The sequence below is a fragment of the Poecilia reticulata genome, linkage group LG23, assembly GCF_000633615.1.
Source record: "Poecilia reticulata strain Guanapo linkage group LG23, Guppy_female_1.0+MT, whole genome shotgun sequence".
NCBI classification, from domain to species: Eukaryota; Metazoa; Chordata; class Actinopteri; order Cyprinodontiformes; family Poeciliidae; genus Poecilia; species Poecilia reticulata.
Genome location: NC_024353.1, coordinates 157,575 through 178,479, shown reverse-complemented (window position 1 = coordinate 178,479; position 20,905 = coordinate 157,575). Strand labels below are relative to the sequence as shown.

The following is a 20,905-nucleotide window of genomic DNA, read 5'->3' as shown; positions in this document are numbered from 1 at the left end:
TGCTAACGCACCGAGCTACACGCTGCTAACGCACCGAGCTACACGCTGCTAACGCACCGAGCTAACTGTGAGGAGTTTGCTTTAATAATAATTGAATTTCTGTCCCTGGTTTTCAGTTTGTTCTCTCTCCTCCAGCTGGGTTCGGCCATCTTGGACGCCGTGGAGCAGAACACGCTGAGCGTGGAGCCGGTGGGTTTCCAGCCGCTTCCTGTGGTCAAAGCGTCGGCGGTGGAATGCGGCGGCCCAAAGTGAGAAAACACACATTTCCTCTTCTTCCTCCATCAAACTTTCACTCCATCTTCATCTTCCCTTAATTCCTCCTCTAGCGGGCGAAGGGCGGCGCTCGTCACGTAAGTCTGACTCAGCACTCTGCTGCCATCTCCCCGCCTGGCTCCTCCAAACGCTCCTCTAACTCTCTCCTCCAGCGATCAGAGCCCACCTCTCCTCTTCTTCTCCTGTTAATCTGCAGATTGACTCTTCTTCTTCTGTTTCTGAAGCGAAATGTTTTTGTCTCCGATAGAAAGTGCGCCCTGAGCGGTCAGACCAAAACCTGTAAGCACAGAATCAAGTTTGGAGACTCGTCCAACTATTACTACGTTTCTCCTTTCTGCAGATACAGAGTAAGTACAGACGCTGCCCCCTGCAGGACCAAACTGTCATTGCAACAAAATCACCACATTTGATCAAATTCTTCTTATTAGTTTTGCTGAAACTGAGCTGCTTCCAGGATTATACGCTAGTTTTGTCTTGTTTTTTTCACATTTTGATTGTAACGTGGATTTTATCATTTTAAATAATAATAATTGATTTTTTTTCCCCACACAAACTAGATTCTCTACATTGGAGAATCAAAGCGACGCTAAAAGAAAAATTATTACAAAAATAGTCGTAAAATTACCAGAATAAAGTCTCAATATGACAATAAAGTTGTAATTTTTGCAGAATAATTTTGTACGTTTCGTCTCTTATTAAATACCGAATAAATAAATTCAAACTCTGAACAGTTTGATTTTAATATTTTAGAGATTCGTGGAAAAATGATAAATTATTTTTCCATTTCTACATTTTCAGTGTTTACATTTTACTTCTTTCTCCATCAGAATCATTTATTTTATCTCCTGTGTCCTGAGGTAATTACTGAAACGTCAAATCAATATAAAAAAATATTACTTTGAGTGAAATCAATAAAGTTACATTTTTGTTTCTTGTCCATCTTTGCATATGAATCTCAATAAATCAGAAACATATTAAAGTTGTTTTATTTCAGTCATTTTGTTAAAAAAGTGAATTTACTGTCAGAATTATCTTTTTCATTATAAACTAATAAATCACTGAGATTATGACTGTTTGCACGTTTTTAAAGTTTCACAATAAAAGCCTCTGACAGAATCAGGGAAACGTTCTGAGAATAATAAATCCTCCAAAAGGGGGCGCACTTTCCCCACGTTGATGCGTTTAATCTGAATATTTAGTTCTCTGAGGACTAAATGTTTAAGTTGTTGTTCTGATCTGTCCTCCTCAGATCACAGCGGTGTGTAATTTCTTCACCTACATTCGCTACATCCACCAGGGTTTGGTCAAGCAGCAGGACGGTAAGAAGATTAAATAATCCCGTCCAGATTAACAGACGGTGGATTTTATGTGACGTAGCAACTCTGGGCTGTTTTCTGGAAGCAGCTGATTAGAATCTGAATCAGATTAAAAAGAGGAGCAGCAAAAGCAAAGGAGGCTGATTAGCAGAGCAGCTAGCAGCTGATGTCGCCATCAGTCTTCAGTCAGAGGCACCTTCAGAAGCGTTGCAACACTGACTGCTACTGGAGATCAGACGGTTGGAATGCATTTGTATTTAAATCTAGAATTTTCTGTTTGTCCACCGAGTTCATTAAAAAGTTTGGAGTAAAATCAGTTTAACTTTTCAGAACAGAATTATCTTTAAAGATAAAAACTGTATGAAACATTAACAGATGTTATAAAGAACCAACTAATTTATTTAAATAAAGACGCTAGAAGCAGATTTTAGCCGTTTGTCAAATTGTTTTTGTTGGAATAATTACACTAACAAAACAACCAGGAATATTTTTTTCAGGTATTTTTTTCTCTTTAGGTTGGAAATTCTGTTTTTCAGGATTGAAATGAAACTTTTTAGACCAAGACGACGACTAAACAAGAATATTAAATTTCAAGAGCTCACAGCTTGAAATTTGTAACTTTTAGGCAATTTTTTTTATAGCATTTTCAACAAATAACATCTAAAACCTAAAAACGGAACTAAAATGAAAGTTTGAACCTAAAAACACATTTTCTACTGTAGATTTAATTCAAAAGATTTGCGGTTCTAAACAAATCTTCTTCATCAAACTGTGTCCTAACAACGAATCTTGTTGTTGCAGCAGAGCAGATGTTCTGGGAGGTGATGCAGCTCCGCAGGGAAATGTCCTACGCAAAGCTCGGATACTACAAGGACCAGCTGTGAAGCCATCCAATCACAGCACAGCCTGACCAACAAGTCCCGCCCCCCTGCGGTGTGAAGGAAGGACTGTTTTTGTTCCTGGGAGCCGCGGCGGCGGCGCGGACTGAAAGGCCGCTAACGATCCGGATCGTTCTTTAGGTTCTGTTCGCGTCGTTTTCTGACCTCCATTATGTGACACTAAAAAAAAAGCTTCTCCTTGCATTTAAATTAAATTATAATAAATCAGAAAATACTTGAACTGTTGTGTAATAAGCTACAAGCCTCAAGGAAAAAACACAACAATTTGTAAACTTCATAATGTTTCTGTAACTTTGCAGTTTATAAAATCAAAGTTTCACGTTTTTGTGGAACAGAAAAGCATCAAAATGCAAAAAAAATTTAATTTCACTAAATTTTCCTCAAAAAAAAAAAAATTTAACTTTGAAATGTTTCGCCAAACAAAACTAATTTAGTCATTTTTGATTGTCCAGGACATTTATTTATCTTTAATTTGTTTTTGGAGAGAGAAAAGCTGAAATATGAGAAAACTTGAACGGGAATTTTTCTTTTCATTAAAATTTATTTCAGGAGTATTTTTGTTTTTTTTATTTCGCATGTTGCGAATTATAATCAGGTGTTAAATCCTCGTTCCTGTAAACTGAAGCTTTTTCCTTTAAAATGAACAAAATCTAAAAAAATCCCTATTTTTTTACCCAGAATTTATTTATTTTCATTTTCAGATCAACTTCATTCCAGAAATGATTTATTTCCATTAAAACATCCCAATTAGCTCTCAGTAAACATGAACTGATTTAATTTTTATCTTAAATGTTTTATTGTTATAAAATATTTAATTTACATTCAAATTTTACTGAAAATCTTTGCAAAATTGAATTTTTGTCAAAAATTAGCCGTAAAATCTGGAGACGTGTTTCTGTTTCCCCTCAAACTGACATGAATGATCGACATGTTGATCAGTAACGTGGCTCTTATTGATAATCACTGTTTTGTTGGTGGAAAATGATTCTTTTGTGCGGATGAAGCCTGAACACAATAATCGGTCGGTTGTTGTTTATTTTTGCCGTTTCTGGTTGGGGGGAAACTCTCCGTTGTTTTCTCCTGCCGTTTACCTGCAGCGGTGTTCTGTGACGTTTGGTTTCGTTTTAAGCGACTCCGTCTCTCTCTCCCGGTTTGGTTCAGTGCCTTTTCTCTCAGACGCTCTGAAATAAAAACAGTGATACCTCTGGAACGGCGGCGCTCTGCGTGAATCTGTTGGTCCGACAGGAAGCAGCTGGAGCTTCGCTTGGTGGTTTGGGATCTTCATCCTGCTCCGTTAGGTTTTGGTGTTTAGCAGCGGATTCCTGCTGTGGCTCACCTGATGGAGAATCTGCAGGTACGTCTGACCATCTGACGTCTGATACTGGAAACAATTTCACATCAATAGATGATCAAATAAAAGTCTCAGGTTCCTCTGAAGGCTGGAATTTGGCCGATTTATTTGCCAAACTGTGGCAGAAAGTAGTTGATTAAAAATGACTCCATCACTTGGACCAATGTTTAAATGTTTGATCCTCAGGTTTTCTTTACGCTCCGTTTTTAAGACAAAAATATCTTATCAACCTTCATGGAAACCTTGTATTTATAGTTAACAAAATATTTAATGTAGATTTTTTTTAATGTAAAGAAATACTGTAAAAAAGAAAATATTTAAATGTTTAATAAAGTAAAAAATAAAAAATGTTGAAAAAATAAAAAAGTAACTTTAAAAAATGGAAATAAAATTAAAATGTGGAACAATTCAGAAATTAAAATTAAGATGTTTAAAAAACCTAATTTGATCGATTATATATTTTATCTTAATAAAATAAACCTGAATCTTTTTTGCCTCTGAAATTAAAAACGTGAATTCCTCCATGAGGTTCAGGTTGGCATCAGTTCAGAAAACGCCTGTTGCCTCCTCGGCGCTTTCTTTTACATAAACCCCCTGAATGCATCACCGTAGGAGCAGCGAGTGTATGGAAAGGCGCCACCTGGTGGTTACTATGCGCCACTGCACCTTTCACTCAACATGATGGCAGTTCTGTGCAAAAGTTTTAAATGGGAATTTCTTCATGTTGCGTTGACTGACCAGATAAAGGTCGGAGTTTTGAGCGTTACATTCCTGAACTGTTGGATGTGAAATATGGAAAGCTGTGAAAGATTTAATCAGTCGGAGCAGATTTACAAAGAATGATCAGTAGTTTATTAAACTCAGTGATTTTAGCTCGTTTTGTGACGTAAATGATTGAATCGTTTCAACGCAGGAATGAATTTACCAAACGATGATGCTAATCCTCATGATCAGAAACACACAGTCCGTATCCTCGGCCTACCGGGGCCACAGGCCCCAGGCCAGGCCCGGCAGGAAGAGCGCCACCAGCACCGAGGAGAACAGGTTCACGGCGTTGTTGTCCATGATGGGCTTCCCGCAGATCCGCCTGGTGGTGGCCGACTCGTAGCTCACCACCTTCCCAATGCTGGAGTCGAAGCCTGCGGGCGCAGAGGGCAGCGGGTCGGTGAACGTGGCTTTAACCCGGCGACCGGACGGCGAGCGCTAACTGACCCGAGTACTGCATGTGAGCGCCCAGCAGGGAGTCCAGCATGGAGCCCAGCAGCCCCGCCACGCCGCCGTACAGAACCACGGGCCACTGCGGGTCGGCCAGCTGCAGGTCGCCCACCGCCAGGAGCTGCGTCGCAAAGTAGGCCACGCCCACCGCGGCCCCGCCCAGGAAGCTGGCCGCCAGTCCCACCGGAGTCACGCCTCCGTTGGTTCCTGGAGGAAACGGTAAAAAACATTCAGGAAGCTTTTGAGACGCTTTTTAAACCTACAGAACTGAAACGGTTAATCACGAGTAGTACAATTAATCGATTATTGAAATAATCAACTAATTTAATAAATTGATTAATTGGAGAATTCAGACTTGGAGGCTGTTTGCTGACAGAACCCTGAGCAATAAATCTCAAAAGAGATTCTAGAAAATTCTCTGAAAATTCAGACCATATTTGTATAAATCATAAAACTTTCAGAAAGGAAACGATTGTTGATCATGTTTGTAGTTTTGGCTCATTTACTGCTCAGTGAGTTTCTCCAAGAGACTGGATTAGTAAAGTATTTAGATTAATCATGTAATTTATAATCTAATCCAGAGTGGATTACCTGATCAGAGCAGAACAGAGGAGGAAATTATTTGCATCTCTTGAAATTAGTTGATTATTTCAGCAATCGATTAATCCGATTTACGCCTTTGTTCTTCTAACACATTCAATCTGAAAAGTGTGGCCTGCATTTGCATTCAGCTGAGTGAAAACCTTAACTTGTTCTTCATTCGTCTCCGGGATCTAGCTCTGGACTTTGACTAGGCCCTGGACCTGAAGTGGTGTCTCACCTGCTGGGACTTCCTTCCAGGTGGTGATGAGTCTGGGCTGTGATTGGCTGAGGACCGGCCCCACCTCCGACGCCCAGGTGTCGCCGGCGCTGCAGGCGAGCGCGCCCAGCAGCGACAGGCACATCCAGGAGGCCGAGTACTGCTTCCCGAAGTCGATGGGAATCTCTCCGGGGCCAACCTGCAGCAGAGCGGCGGCGGTGAGCGAGGGGGCGGAGCCTGACGGCGAGCGGCTGGTTCGTGTTTTTACCTCGATCATGTAGAGCAGCGCCAGCTCTGTGGGAACGCCGCCATTACAGAACACCTGGACCCAGTTCCTCTGGCCGCCTGGCAACAGAACCTTCAGCTTCACAACTTTTTATTTCACAATAAATAATAAATCTGATCATAAGTGACCTGCGCCATCTTGGTAGGCAATGGCCGTGCGAACCCACGACTTCAAACCAACCAAAAGAAAATATGTGGCCAATATGGAAGACAAACATGAACAAAATGGCTGCTGTTGGAGTACATGCAGTAACAAACATGTAGGCCTCATGTTTATCTTAGCTAGCAGGTAAAAGCTACATCAGCTAAGCTAATTTTGCCAGTTCTTCAGTAAGTACTACAGTAAATATCTGATATTGGAATCACAGAGGAGGGCAGAGAACTCAGACAGCTGTAATATATTTATAAGTTAGGAATGAGGCGAGATCTAGTTCTAAGCTTGTAGCTTGTTTATTGTTGTCAGATCAACTGCCTACCAAGATGGCCGTCAGTTACGAAGCTCCCTGAAGTGTGATGATGTCACAGGAGAACTGCGTGGTTAAATGGTCTCACCTTCTTTGTACTCGGCGTCTATCTTCTTCTTCTTCTCGGCGCCCCACCTGGTCAGCCGGCTGGAGGTGAAGAAGAACGCCAGCAGGGCGGAGAAGAAGCTCAGGTTGGCCATCGTCAGCACGAAGCCCACCAGGAGAGCTACAAAGGTCAAAGGTGAAGCATGAGGTAACCTGTGTATTTATTTCTGTATATTTATTTTTATTTGCCTTCAGTGCAGCGGTTCTCTTAAACCCGTTTTCTGGTCAGACGCGTCACAGGCAGGTCGTTTACAGGAGCCGAGGTCAGGCACAGTGGTGGCAGCATCATGCTGTGAAGAAAGAGGACTGCCACTGCGTTTTCTAACTGAAAATCAAATCGCTGTACGTTCTCGATGTTTGTGATCTCTGTGGCCACGTTTAAACCATTTGCAACGGGATCTCCAGTAGCAGTCAGTGTTGCAACGTAACAGAAGAGACCTCTGACTGAAGACGGTGTCATCACTACTCAATATCCCGCCAGCAGAGGCAATATTCCTCTGTAACATGTCCTGGATGAGCAGCGCTGCTGATCCACCTCCTTTGCTTTTGCTATCTGGTTGGAAGGATGCTGGAGTAGGGGATCAGATCGTTATGATGAATGAACTTCATCTTCCTCTCTCTGGATCCATGACTCACTTCATTTTCAACTCCCTCAGCTGTTATTTGAGCTTTGAGATGCTAATCAGCTGCTCCCAGATTTAAAATAATAATAATAACAAAACACCTGTTGCCATGGTTACACATCACAACTGTCCAAAAAATGCAGAATCAGAGGAAACGGTTCTCCAGACATGCAAAAAGAAATATGAACTAACATCCAGAAAAAGAGCAAACGGAACCAAAGCAGAGCTTCTCCACCATGCTGCCACCGCCGTGCCCGACAGTCGGAACGGTGTCGCTATGGAGTCTTAAAGCCACAACTCGGCTCCTTCACCCATAGTTTCCATCACCCAATAACAGTCTGATCAGAAAACATGTTGACAGATAAAAATTCTAGATATTTTATTTATTTTCAAGAAAAACGGACCAGATTCAGGATTAAAACTGAGCCTAAGCATCAAATGTTAAGAAAAACTCAAACCGATTCACCCGTTTCCGTTAAAAGTTGATGTAGTTTAAAGTTGTATAACTGTCCCGGAATAAAAACGACGTTTCTAATGAATCCATATAAGGAGAAAATCACCAGAAGAAAACTAAAATCCTTTTCCCGAAGCGTGGCGACCTGAGCTGTGACTGCAGAACGCCTGATTTTCACGCTCAGAATCACCAGAACCTCTGAGAACAACGAGCCTCTGTGTCCAAGTGTTGGCTGACCTCTGACCTTTTTAAGGTCAGGGTTCTGCTGCGGTCTAATCTAAATCTGCGGGTTTTTTTATGGAAGCAGAATAACGCAAGACGAGTACAGCTGCAGCCGTTTTTGGGTTCGGCGAGGCTACGGTGTAAGCAGCATCTTACCAGAACCTTCTGAGCCAAAGTTAAGAATTATCAAACACAGTTTATCGGCTCGTTGGAGGCGATCTGAACACAGCGCGTGTTGTTTCGTGTCCTGAAAGGTTTCTGCTGCAGTTTATCATGGGATGAAACGACATGACAGGTTTTCATGGGAAGGAGGAAATCTGTACCGGATCAAATGGAGAATGTGTCCAGTGACCTCATGATGTCAGCTGCTTAAATCTCCATTAGAACCGTCCAAAACAAGGTTTTCAGATCAGAATTCACTCATTTTGTTCGTGTTCGAATGAAACGCCCAACAGGAATTTATTAGAACTACAAAGTTTATTTGACTTGTTCTGATTTCAATTTAAAGTGTCCTAGTCAAAGTGCAGACTAAAATCAGATTTAAAAACCTGATCTGCCTGAGCTGCAGCTGTCAAAATGTCTGCAGAATAAAACTGAACTCACCGCCCAGCGCTCCGGACCGGTCCAGGCTGCGTCTCTTCAGCGCCCGGCTCGTCAGCGTGAGGGGAACCAAGATGGAGAACAGCCATCGCCATGGCGACACCGGCTGCAGGTTCCCTTTGGGAAACGGAAACAAGCCTCCATAAGTGTAGAAAAGAACAGAGTTCAACACTTTACCCAATAAAACTCAAGAACTTTCCAGGCGAGTTTTGAAATGTTTCCATTCAAGCTCCTTAAATATCCTCCACGGTGGAGGCAGCATCATGCTGTGGCAATATTTACACTTTCTCACATTTTTATGACATTCTGTGAGAATTTACCTATGAAAACAGCATTTTGCACTTACATAAACTAGGGCTGAAATGACTAATCATAATTAATCGCTAACTGGAGTTAAAGAACAATTTACTGGAGCAGAAATTAAGTCCAAACTTAATGAAAAATATTTACATTTAAGTTAAAAAAATGTCTGGCACATTACCAAAATGAAATGGTTACATTACTGCTTTTTAGACAAATGTTTTTTCTTATCTTCTTATTCTTTATAGGATTAAAAATCTGCAGAATGTGTCAAATTATTCCTTTGATTAATTGGTTATTCATCTGAATAATTACTAAAATAATTGTAAGTTGCAGCCCTAACAAAGCAACATCAAATACCAAACTTTAATACTTTAAAAACATCCACGTTGCTCCAGCTATCAGACATTTTTAATATTTCCCAGTGGACTGTTGAATATCCATGACCTGGTTTTGAAACAGCTTCAGATCGGTTCTGGGAAGAGCGCCTGGTTTTCACGGTTGGGTTTTCCATGGTTAGTTCTGATCCCTGCGGCGGCTCACCGGACACGGCGCTCATGGTGAGCGAGACGATCCAGAAGGACAGCGACAGCGCCAGCGTGACGCACAGCACGATCATATCCGTCATCATCTTGAAGTATTCCTTCGACAGGACGTTGTTCTCAGAGTCCATGATGACGGAGAGGTGCAACTGCAGAGAACAGATTTTTTCACATAGTAAACACAGACCTGTTCCCACCGTACGGGCGCCGTGCTACAGCGGGCGCCAAACAATGGCAGAAATATTACTTCTTATCGCCATTTTCTTTGTTTAACAGCTGTTTGTTCATGTGTAAATGCAAAAATAGATGATAAATATCTTCCCCTAAAGATGACAAAGTTTGGAAACCATTTCTTTAAGCACCAAAAAAACACCAAACTCCACACCAGCTATGAGGCACGGCAGTGGAGGGATGATGATTTGGGCTTTCCATGCAGCCTCGTCTTCTCGGTATCTTGCCGTTTTTGAGTGCAGCATTTATTCTGTTTACTAAAATATTATAGAGTGAAATATTAGATAATTAACTCAAACTGGGTCATTTAATGAAGAAACGCTGGGAAAACAGAGGATGTGACTAAAAAATGATTTAAAAAGGACCGTCAGGTGGATCTACAAGCATTTAATTCATTCAAATACTCTATACTATGGTTTAATAAACAAAGTTTAGTGTGTTGGGTTGTTTTTTAGGTGGTGAATTCATTTTACTTCGGTAAAAACCTATTTTTTTCCTCCTCGAGGTGACGAGAAAAAATAGGTTCGTCTTCAGTTAGCCGGGTTGTCAGAGCGAACAGGATTTCATCCTCTTTGAACATCGATACTTCTGTTGTCTTGATTTGATTTTGTCGACCAGTTTGTGGCATAAAACGGTTAAATACGGACAAATTGCGAAATTTAAGACGTGTTTTGACTCACCGGTTTCCATCGGAGCCATCCTAATCACTCCCTCTCGATGTAACATCGAAATGTAACCGTTTGGTTTATTTTTATACAAAATTTGTTTTGAAAACGTGGAGACAAATTAACTAGTTTTAGCTGAATGGTAAGAAATAGAGCGAGCGGGTCCCCGTCTGAAGCTTCGCGATGACCGTTGTCCAGAGGGGAAATACGCCGGCGGATGAATCTGAGTGCCGGACTCATTTCCGCCAACAGCTTGTCTCTTAAAGCGACAGTAACCATAACTACAGCTCGTATTTAATTTTAGTGTAGCTATTTGTAGCTTCATGTGTTCCATAGATGTAATTTTTTATAAAATAAAACTGTTGCTGCTTTTTTTTTTTTTTTTTTTTTTTTTGCTGTTTTATTTTAACAAAGATCTAAAATCCAGTGTTTATAATCTCATTAAGATCACCATACATTGCTTCTGTTTACCTTTAGCAACATAAAAATTGTCCATCCATCCATCCATTTTCTTGCACCCTTGTCCCTCAGTGGGGTCGGGAGGGTTGCTGGTGCCTCTCCCGCTGGCGTACCGGGCGAGAGGCGGGGTCACCCTGGACAGGTCGCCAGTCTGTCGCAGGGCAACACAGAGACACACAACCATGCACACACACACACACACCTAGGGGCAATTTGGAGAGGCCAATTAACCTGACAGTCATGTTTTTGGACTGTGGGAGGAAACCGGAGTACCTGGAGAAAACCCACCATGCACAGGGAGAACMTGSARACTCCATGCAGAAAGACCGGGAATCGAACCCAGAACCTTCTTGCTGCAAGGCARCAGCTCTACCAACTGCGCCACTGTGCAGCCTAACATAAAAAATGTATATAAAATAATGAATGGTATTTATTAATTATTAAATGACATAATTAGTTGTCTGAGTGAGTGCCTTGTGCACAGCTACGTTCATCTAACACTGTAAATTCCTACAAAACTGGTTAGTTTCAGCACCAAACCCTCTTTTTTAAACCCATAAGGACCAATAAACTAAAATATGTGGGTGTCTATTAAACTATCTGTTTCAAAAGCCAATGGAATGTAAAGTCACAAATCGGCAGGCACTGCCCTGTTACCTAGCAATCCAAGGAGAGTTCCAGCACGTTTGGTCAGTTGGTTTTACCACTGCATGTGCTGTACAATGGCTGCTGGAAAAGACAAGTGTTTTGTTGTCAACTTTCCATCCAGAAACCATTTTCTCCTAAAACATCTCATTCTGAATTGAGAGATTTTGTGCAAAAAATGTCAGATGTAATGAACATAGACTTATTCTAACTTGTTCGTAAAGAATAATATGTCACTTTTAAAGGTAATAAAAATGTAGGCTACGGTTCCTTTTTGTAGATTTTGGTGGAAAACCACACTTTGAAAGAGTTTAAAGCAGCAAAAGTCCAAAATCTCAGTGTGACCCGAGCAATATCATAGAAAGCTACTGAAAGCACAGGTAGAACATAGTAAGCTCACCATTTTCTCTTGTGCTTCTAGCAGCACGTAGTTCAAAGCTTCATTGGTGACGATCTCTCTCTGCTGTGGTCCCATGTGACAGATTGCATCCCAACAGCAGGAAAAGCAGCAGAGCACAAACGGCGCTCTGTCTCCAGAAAAATCCCCAGCGGAAACAATTACTCCAATCAGATGACTTTAAACGAGCTCCAACAGCTGGTTGGACGTTTCACAACGCTTTGAGTTTATTATCGGGTTCTGTGGGTCATACAGACCTGTAAAGGAACTGAGTGTGTTGATCAGATCACACAGAAGCTGTTTATGGAGCTAAATTGGGGACATAAAGTTTATTCAAAAGAAAATTGAAAGTGAAAAAAATGATTTTCAACTGAAAAAATATTTTTATTACTGAAAAATCATCTGAAACTGGAAATAAATAATTTGAAAGTGATGAAAAAAGATTTGGAAATTGAAAACAAGATTTCAGAATTTAAAGATTATTAACTTAAAAAAAGCTTTGAAACTGAAAACAATATTGAAACTAAACAAAAAATATTTTTTTCAGATTCAGACATTTTCAAAATATTTTTTCAATTAATATTATTTTTCTTTTGAACAAACTTTACGGCCCCAATTGAGCTCCATATAGGCTCACACAGCAGGTCTTGGTGTTCAGTTCCATTATTATATATATATTTTTGCGTGGTTCTAGTTAATCTTGACCACAGTCAGACTTCTGGGTAAACGGTTTATGACCCCAAAGTGACCCGAATGCGCAGAAGAAGAATAGAGATGTTAAACATCAGCGCTATATTTATGGCATTTATAATGGCCGCCGCCATTATTAATGTCTATGAGGGTTTTTAAAAGTTTTTTCAGCAATGGAAGCCGACAGGATTGTCACAAAATCAAAGCAAGATGAAGGAAGCCCAGTTAACAGAAACGGCCTTTTGGATGTGGGGTTGGACCAGACTGGTTGCACTGGGATGTGATGCGTTCACTGACTCTGTGATGCGTTCACTGACTCTGTGATGCGTTCACTGACTCGAACTGCTTTCATCAGTTCGTTATTATAATTTTCAGCCATTGTTTACGTCGGGTTTATCGCGTCTACCGTCTTCTGATGTAGATTATGACACGTCTCACGTCAATGACATAAAATCAGACTTTGAAAACTACCTGATACGTTCGGTCTGACACAAAGAGCAGCGATTTCTTTAGGTCAATAAGAAACTTATCATTGGAGTGGAGAAGAGTCATAAGTGGGGTCCCACAAGGTTCAGCCTGGGCTCCCTTCCATTTAATACCTACATTGTGACTCCAAACAGAATAAATGTCCCATAATTTTCTCCAGCTGAACAGAATCTGGAGTTATTAACTCTTTTTAGGTCCAAAGTTAACACACAGCTTCAGTTCTGGGTGTAGTGATAAACTCTGACCTGAACCTTCAGAGTCGCATAAAGACGGTTACAAAGTCGGCCTTCTGTCACCTGATGAACATTTCCAAGATTAAAGTACTAATGTCTCAGGAAGATCCTGAGTAGTGATGGGAAGTTCGGCTCTTTTCAGGAAGTTGGCAGAAATGCGTCTCCATCCTGAAAGATCTTCTTGAACTTTCCCTTGTTCTGGATTTTGATTCGTACGGTGGCCTAGATGGTTCAACAAATACAAAAGCTTCAACATAACACAATTCAGGGTTCTGTTTCAATATTATTGATGTTGTGATTTTGTTGGTACAATTTTCCACTTAGTAGTTGTTTTTAAAAATTCTTGTATTTGCGTAATTATTTCCTCCTGAAAAAAATATCAATTCAAATACATAAAGTCCAAAATTAATATAATATTGATGCTCCTGGTGAGTAGATTAAAACTTTTAACCAGACAGGCTGATTGTTTTGTTAAATATCAGAGAAAAACTGAACTTATAGAGACAGATAGGTTTTAGCTAAATGTCTCCACAACAAAGAAATTAGTTTCTAATTAGAAATTCTGCATCTGGATGTCCAAAAACATTATTTTACCAAAAAAATAAGATACGAGGATTAAGATTAGCATTTCAGCAGGAGGGTTGGATGTGATCACATTACAAAGGAACACTAAAGACAGCGTTGGAAAGTAAGAAGAAACACCTATTATAGAAACAAATCAGCCAAATTAGTTTGGAAAAGAGCTGAAATGGTATAACAGCAGAGTTCATTTTACTCTTTGAAATGAGCTATTTTTTAAATTGGTAGCAAGCTTCACTTTAGGACAGTTATATTTTAAAAAGCTAAGCTGAGATGATGCTGAATCACATGACTGCAGAGGGATTTGACCTACCAGGCGAAGAAGCGTTGATGGAGAAGAGAGGAAATGTGGTTTGAGATTCGTTTTTAAGCAGCTGACCGTTTATAAATGGAGCGAAGATCCTCCCCCTCTGGAGCCAAATTCAGGGAATGTTTTGGATTCATAAAAGAAACACTAACCACGTTATTAAAATGATGTTCACACGCAGCAGTTTGGGGAAATCCTGAGAGTTCGCAGAAAAGTGGGTTATATTTTTAATTACAGGACACGCTTTCCAGGGAAAACTTGGTTTTAATCCATCCATCCATTTTCCTGCACCCTTGTCCCTCAGTGGGTCAGGAGGGGCTGGTGCCTCTCCAGCTAACGTTCTGGGCGAGAGGCGGGGTCACCTGGACAGGTCGCCAGTCTGTCGCAGGGCAACACAGAGACACACAGAGACAACCATGTACACACACACACCTAGGGGCAATTTGGAGAGGCCAATCAACCTGACAGTCATGTTTTTGGACTGTGGGAGGAAACCGGAGTACCTGGAGAAAGCCCACCATGCACAGGGAGAACATGGAGACTCCATGCAGAAAGACCAGGAATTGAACCCAGAACCTTCTTGCTGCAAGGCAACAGCTCTACCAACTGCACCACTGAGCAGCCCCCAACTTGGTTTTAATCTGGTTTCTAAATAGAATCCAAGTTCTGTAACAAGTACTTTCAGTAATTATAATTCCAGACAAATGTATGTAAATACAATTTTTTTTTTTTTAATTATTGAATGAGAGAAAAGAAGCGATCCAAACCAACCTGCTCCTTAATGAAAACAAATTCCTGCTCTCGTCAAATTGTGAATAACTGTAAACAAAATTTGACCCAATTTAACATCAAACCACTTTATGATCCTTTTGTAAAGTTACACTGTCAGAAATTACAGCAATAATTTGGGTTATTTAGCCTGTGGGTAAATTTTTCAGTCATACTTTCAGCATGTTATTTAGATTCAAGCTAAATATTTGAGCTAGCTAAATATTTATTCCAAAATATTTAGCTCTAAACTAAATATATAGTTATCAAATTTAATAATTACTTAGCTAGCTAACTAGCTACCTAAGACGCTAAAGAATTTAGCTTCAAAATAATTTAGGTCTGAGTATTAGTTTAAGCTAATACTTATTAGAAAGCAAAATATTTAGTTCACAAGCTAAATATTTATCTCTACACTAATTAACAAACTAACTAATTAATTTGAAGCTAAATATTTAGCTTGATGGCTAATTATTTAATTTTCTTACAAAATATTTTGCTAGGAGATAAATATTTAGTTTTCAATCTAAATATTTAGTTTGAAACGGTGACATTTATAAATGAAGTAGTGAAAATATGACTAAAAAATTTGCCCCCATTTTTTCTTTTGATAGGCAAAATAACTCAAATCATTAATTTTTGACTGTAGTTTTACAAACTGCACTCCTTAGATTCAAATCAAACATACAGAATCAAGAAACGATTAAGTAGAGCATGAATTAGGCTACAAACCTCCAGAAACAAAACATCGCGCCCAAATCTAAAGATAATCAAGAGCAGATGAGACCCAGAACAAACCTGGAAGATGGTTTGTAAAATCTTTGTTTTGTCTTTACTGTCATTTGCTTCAGGCTATTTCACAAATAACCGACATCTAAAGTTACTGATGTACAGCAGCTCATATTAAAACTCTTTATTTTTTTACTGCTGTATACAGGAACACAAAGTCTCTGCAGTGAAGCTCCACACAGAATGTTCTGGGCTTCACTTTGCAAAAACAACTGATTCAAACTATTTGAATCAATCAAAATGAAGGAACATAATTGCTTTGGCTCCACTGCTGTGGGACAAACCAGGATTCTCTGAAGAGAAAAATGATTTTGTATCAAACATAAAGTCAGAGCAGCAGACAGAACAGTGAGGTCTTTAATCCTTTGAAGCAGATTCATGCGGCATGAGGTTGTTTTTGCAGATATTTCAGGAGACTTGGTAATAAATCTCAGTTTGCAGTTATGTACTCAGAAGATATCTGTGTGAAAGAATCTGACTGAGAGAAAAGAAGCGATCAAAATTACCGTACGTGAATAAAGTCAAAACATTACTAGAATAAAGTTTTACTTGTCTTGAGAATAAAGTCAGAATATTATGACTTTATTATTATAATTATATACTTTAGTTTTCTTAACGTGGCAATACTCGTAATTACTTCATAATTTTGTAATTCTGCTTTTTAGATTATTTTCATTTTGCTTTTTAATATACCAACATTTCCACGTAATTTTATGTTTTGGTTGGTTAGATGTAATTTTTAAATATTGAATTATTTGTGTTTTGATCAGTTACTCAGTACTTGAGTCGCCTTTTCAAACTTTTTTTTCCCTCTTGAGCAGCTTCTTGGATGGCTACTTTTTACTCTTGAGAACAATTTTTGGATACTGTACTCACCTCTGGTAACACTGAGGGTCAAAGGTTTCTAATCAGGCACCATCAAAATTCAATCGCTTTCTTCCCAGGAGTTCGTTTGTCCCTCTTAGCTTTCCGTAATGTTTACATCCGGTTTAGCCAAAATGGCGCCGGAACGATAAACGGTTAGCCAGTCTAACACTTAAAACAGCATATGCGTCTTTCCAGCTCATATTTTCCGCATTTTTTTAGTTTAATATGAACATTTACGGTCTTTTCTTGTGTAAATCTCAGCCTGTTGGCTAACACCGAGCAGCCCGGAGCCATGGCGGAGGTGGAGGAGCTGCGGCCCGTCCCGCGGGAGAGAGCCATCCTGGAGAGCTTCTTCGCTCAACTCGGGATGTTCTCCTTCGACCGGGCCAAGGACTACGTGGAGAAGGAGAAGGACAGCAGCCGGAGCTCCGGGGCCATCTGGGGCTCCCTGCTGGCGGCGCTGGCTCACCTGGCCGCCGCGGAGAAGGTGTACCACAACCTGACGTTCCTGGGCCAGAAGCTAGGTAACCGCTCACCTGGAAGATCCGCTTTAAACATGGCCGAGAAATGATTAAAGTCACAAATAAGGCCGAATAAATAAAAAACTAATATTTAAAAATACGACACACCGACTGGCAAAACTTCATGGCCATCAGTCTGTTTGTCGTGATGGTTTATAGAACTATGGAGACATTTAGTGCCAATTTTCTTTGCAAAGCATCTTAATTTAATTAAAATTAGAGTGTTTTATAGCATGAACGGTCTATTTAAGGTCCAGACTTTAAATAGGCCATTCAGAAACCTTCATTTTATGTAGCCAGAGTTGGATTTGCTGAGCCGTGTTGCCAGATCTTGAGAGAAACGAAAAGCCCAACTGGCAACCCACCATATTCCGTACAACGTTACTTAAAAAGAGTTTAAATGTTTCTGGTTAAAAAAAAATAGAAATGATGTGAATAACTTTTACTCTGATAAAAAAATGCATTTATAGAATAGTAAAGTTTTTTTGTGCATCTCTGTATATTGAGTTTGAGATGAATTAACTTTTCTTAATGTTAAAGTTTGTTTGATCTGAGATGTTTAATCAATCAAGTTAATTTGTGCAGCACATTTCAGCAGTTCAAAGTGCTTCGCAACATAAAAGACCATCAGTAAACATTACATTTTGTCAGATGTTGTAGTTACACATCAAAATGTTTGTCAATATTTCATTTATTATGCTTCATAAGTAACTATAACAGGCGGGTTTATAGTTGTAGATTTAGTGGAATATTATTTTAACACAGTTGAAGCTGCTGAAAGCCGCCTCCAGATGGCGCTGTAGTGGCTGCATTAAGATGCGACAGTCTGTCCAAATCAACAGCTTTGAAAAAAAAGAAGAGGTTTTTGATCTCAGTTGGACTTTTCTGGTTAATAAAGGTGAAATAAAAAAAATAGTAATTTTCTCTGGTCTCTCCTGTGCAGGCGGCCAGTCGTTCTTCAGCCGGAAAGACTCCATCCGCACCGTCTACACGTCGCTGTACAACGAGCTCAGGAAGGTGGTGACCATGGGGCGGCACAGCCAGCCCTCCGCCTCCTCTTCATCCTCCTCCTCCTCTCTGGAGGACCTCCTGTCCCACCTGTCGGAGCAGCTCTGCCACTTCACCCAGGCCCGCATGGAGATGGCCGACCTGTACGAGAAGCTGCACTCGCTGGGCGCCCAGAAGAGCGTGAACTCAGAGGAGCTGGTGTCCGCACTGGAGGCCGCGCTGCACAAATACAGCAACAAGTCAGTATCTGAGTCGGTTCGCAGCACGAAGCTTGAGGATAAACTCGTGTAGCAGCGTTGGGCTGTGTTGGTTTAAATGATTAACTACCTCTGCATCATGAAGCATGTTCCCGCTATATTTAGAGGAGCAGAAGCTCCAGGAGAAAGTGACACATTGAGGTCAGTGGAGGGAAAAAAGCAGGAAGAGTTTCCTGTCAGCGAAATGGTGTCCCACTGCGGAAAGTATCCAAAACAAAACGTTTCCCCATGTTGAAGTGAACTAGTTCTTTTTAGGACTGAAACAATCGATTACTTGTTAACTGGAGAATACAGACTTTAAAACAGCCAATTTGTGAAATAAGAACATACTAAGATCAATAATTACATCGAAATTGTACAAAAAATTACTTCTTTTTGCACTTAAGATAAAACACCTTATGATAGGTTTTGTCTCATTTTAATTGGTTAATCAAAAAACTAGTCAACACATCAGCCCTACATGGTAATGGAGCAGGAAGGGTTGAGCTTCTCATATGTTCGTGTTAAAAGTATTTTTTTAGCTGCAGATTCATCCTCTGCTACAAATGATCAAATGTTTCCTGAAAGAATGCTGGGAATTGTTTGCTTTTCTGTGTTCATGTCTAATATTGTACAAAAAATCATCTTAAGTGGTTAAATCAAAAATCTGCAGGATGTAAAAAAAATTTCAGGTTAATCAATTAATTGTCAGTAGAATCAAGAGACGATTAATTGATTAGTCTGAAAATAAAATCAAGTTTTGTGGAATTTTCATTTGTCAAAATAATCAATTAATCAATCAAGACTAATTAATCGATTATTCTGATGATTAACAAATTAATCATCAGAATAATTGATTAATTAGGCTTGTGATGAATAATTGTTAGAATAAACAGTCATCAAAATAAACGATTAATCAATTAAGACTGTGATGATTAATCGTAAGAAAAACCAGTTAGTACAATAATCATTAGCTCTAGTTATAAAGTCGTTGCACCTGGACCAGACCTGTGCCCGTTAACCCGACCAGAACCGCCCTGCGCTGCAGGTTCCACCACCCGATCCTGGCCCGGGTGGAGGAGGGCTTCCAGACGGAGGTGGACGTGGTGACCCAGCTGCTGCGCTGCCAGGCCCAGGTGTCCGAGTGGCACTTCCTGCCCGCGCTGCTCAGCCTCCACGGCGCCCACGCCAAGCTCACGGCCTGGGCCCAGCTCTTCCAGCGCCAGAAGGAGACCCGGAAGAACCTGTTCGGCGGCCAGTCCCAGAAGGCCGTGCAGCCGCCGCACCTGTACGTGTGGCTGCAGCGCTTCCACGCCACGCTGCTCGCCAAGTTCAGCTTCTACTTCCACGAGGCTCTGAGCCGGCAGACGGCGCCGGGCGACATGAGGGCGCTGACGGCCCGCGCCGCGCCGGACTTCTACGGTAAGATCTCCGCCTTCATCCGGAAGCACGACGCCAGCAACGTGTCGCTGGTGTTCGACAACCGCGGCTCGGAGAGCTTCCAGGGCCACGGCTACCACCACCTGCACTCGTACCGCGAGGCGCCCAAAGGGGTGGAGCAGTTCCCGGCGGTGGTGTCGCTGCCGTCCGGCGAGCGGCCGCTCACCCACTGGCCCAACGTCATCATGATGATGAGCGACCGCGCCGCCGAGCTCAACACGCTCGACAAGGTGGTGCAGTTCTACGACGACAAGGTCCAGAGCACCTACTACCTGACCCGACCCGAGCCGCACTTCACCCTGGTGGTCATCTTCGACGGCAGGAAGTCGGAGAAGGACCAGCACATCACTTCCTTCCTGCAGGAGATCTCCGGGTCGCTGCGGAACTGCAAACCGTTCAGCATCCTGAAGCCGGGATCGAAGGGGTGAACCACTTCCTGTCTGATCTCACAACGGGTCCAAACGGTTCTCTGACCAAAAACATTTCAGCTCCTGATCCGTTTTACTGCTTGGTCACTAAAAACAGTGAAACTTCAAACCAATTTTATAGTTTTACAAACCAAATAAAGTTTTCTGAAGCTTCTTCCGTCCAAAATGTTTTCCTCTGGTTCTTTAAGATGAGATGAATTTATTCATTTTAGCATTTAGTGTTTACTTATCATCATTTCTCCTGCACCGTGTTTCACATTTGGACATTTTGTTTCATCGATCCAAAGATCCAGGAAACCAGAGGAGGACAAAAAGCTGGAAATATGACCTTGAAATCACAATTATGACATTTTAAATTAATCATTTTCTGAATTTTCACCTCAGTCTTAAAATTATCATTAATCTCAGGATTCTGACCTTAAAGAATTAAGGTCAGAAATTAAATTAATTAATTCTGACCCATCACTTTTTAAATTTACCTTAAACTCAGAATTATGACATTAAACTTAAAATTGTTACTTTTTTAACCTAATTCTGGAATTACGACTTTAATCTCCAAATGTTTTTAATTAATTCTGACCTTAATTTTAGAATTCTGACTTTTAGTAATTGGTTAATTCTGATCATAATCTAAGAATTAATCTTAATCTCATGATTATAACTTTTAATTAACTGGTTAATTTTGACATTGATCTCAGAGTTAAGCAT

General features: G+C 40.7%; 3 protein-coding genes across 10 annotated transcripts in view; 2 read left to right on the top strand and 1 right to left on the bottom strand.

The window, feature by feature from the left end:
* Positions 1 to 2,708, top strand: part of rab3ip (RAB3A interacting protein (rabin3)) — a 14,316-nt gene extending 11,608 nt beyond the window's left edge. For 3 of the 5 annotated variants that reach the window (XM_008400326.1, XM_017302666.1, XM_008400323.1), the window contains 5 exons: positions 136 to 248; positions 327 to 350; positions 521 to 620; positions 1,523 to 1,592; positions 2,391 to 2,708. In XM_008400326.1, coding sequence (XP_008398548.1) covers positions 136 to 248; positions 327 to 350; positions 521 to 620; positions 1,523 to 1,592; positions 2,391 to 2,473 — 390 coding nt within the window. In that variant the 3' untranslated portion in view covers positions 2,474 to 2,708. The remainder of the gene's footprint in view (positions 1 to 135; positions 249 to 326; positions 351 to 520; positions 621 to 1,522; positions 1,593 to 2,390) is intronic. The other 2 variants (XM_008400324.1, XM_008400325.1) reach the window with 2 other exon arrangements.
* A 1,922-nt stretch (positions 2,709 to 4,630) lies between these two features.
* On the bottom strand, positions 4,631 to 14,165 carry tmem19 (transmembrane protein 19). Of its 3 annotated transcripts, none has more exons than XM_008400317.2 (8): positions 14,147 to 14,165; positions 9,450 to 9,597; positions 8,610 to 8,723; positions 6,691 to 6,828; positions 6,122 to 6,198; positions 5,875 to 6,052; positions 5,052 to 5,261; positions 4,631 to 4,978 (listed from the first exon to the last, which is right to left on the bottom strand). In XM_008400317.2, exons 2-8 carry the CDS (start codon positions 9,577 to 9,579, stop codon positions 4,818 to 4,820), a joined length of 1,008 nt encoding a protein of 335 aa, XP_008398539.1. In that variant the 5' UTR covers positions 9,580 to 9,597; positions 14,147 to 14,165; the 3' UTR covers positions 4,631 to 4,817. The 3 variants fall into 3 exon arrangements, with proteins under 3 accessions (XP_008398539.1, XP_008398537.2, XP_008398538.1); XM_008400315.2 differs by lacking the exon at positions 14,147 to 14,165 and adding an exon at positions 11,849 to 11,869; XM_008400316.2 differs by lacking the exon at positions 14,147 to 14,165 and adding an exon at positions 10,360 to 10,572.
* Positions 6,767 to 20,363, top strand: kics2 (KICSTOR subunit 2). Of its 2 annotated transcripts, none has more exons than XM_008400318.1 (4): positions 6,767 to 6,855; positions 16,826 to 17,088; positions 18,029 to 18,332; positions 19,378 to 20,363. In XM_008400318.1, the coding sequence occupies exons 1-4, from the start codon at positions 6,851 to 6,853 to the stop codon at positions 20,195 to 20,197; spliced, it is 1,392 nt and encodes a 463-aa protein (XP_008398540.1). In that variant the 5' UTR covers positions 6,767 to 6,850; the 3' UTR covers positions 20,198 to 20,363. The 2 variants fall into 2 exon arrangements, with proteins under 2 accessions (XP_008398540.1, XP_008398541.1); XM_008400319.2 differs by lacking the exon at positions 6,767 to 6,855 and adding an exon at positions 16,660 to 16,716.
* Positions 20,364 to 20,905: the final 542 nt, after the last annotated feature.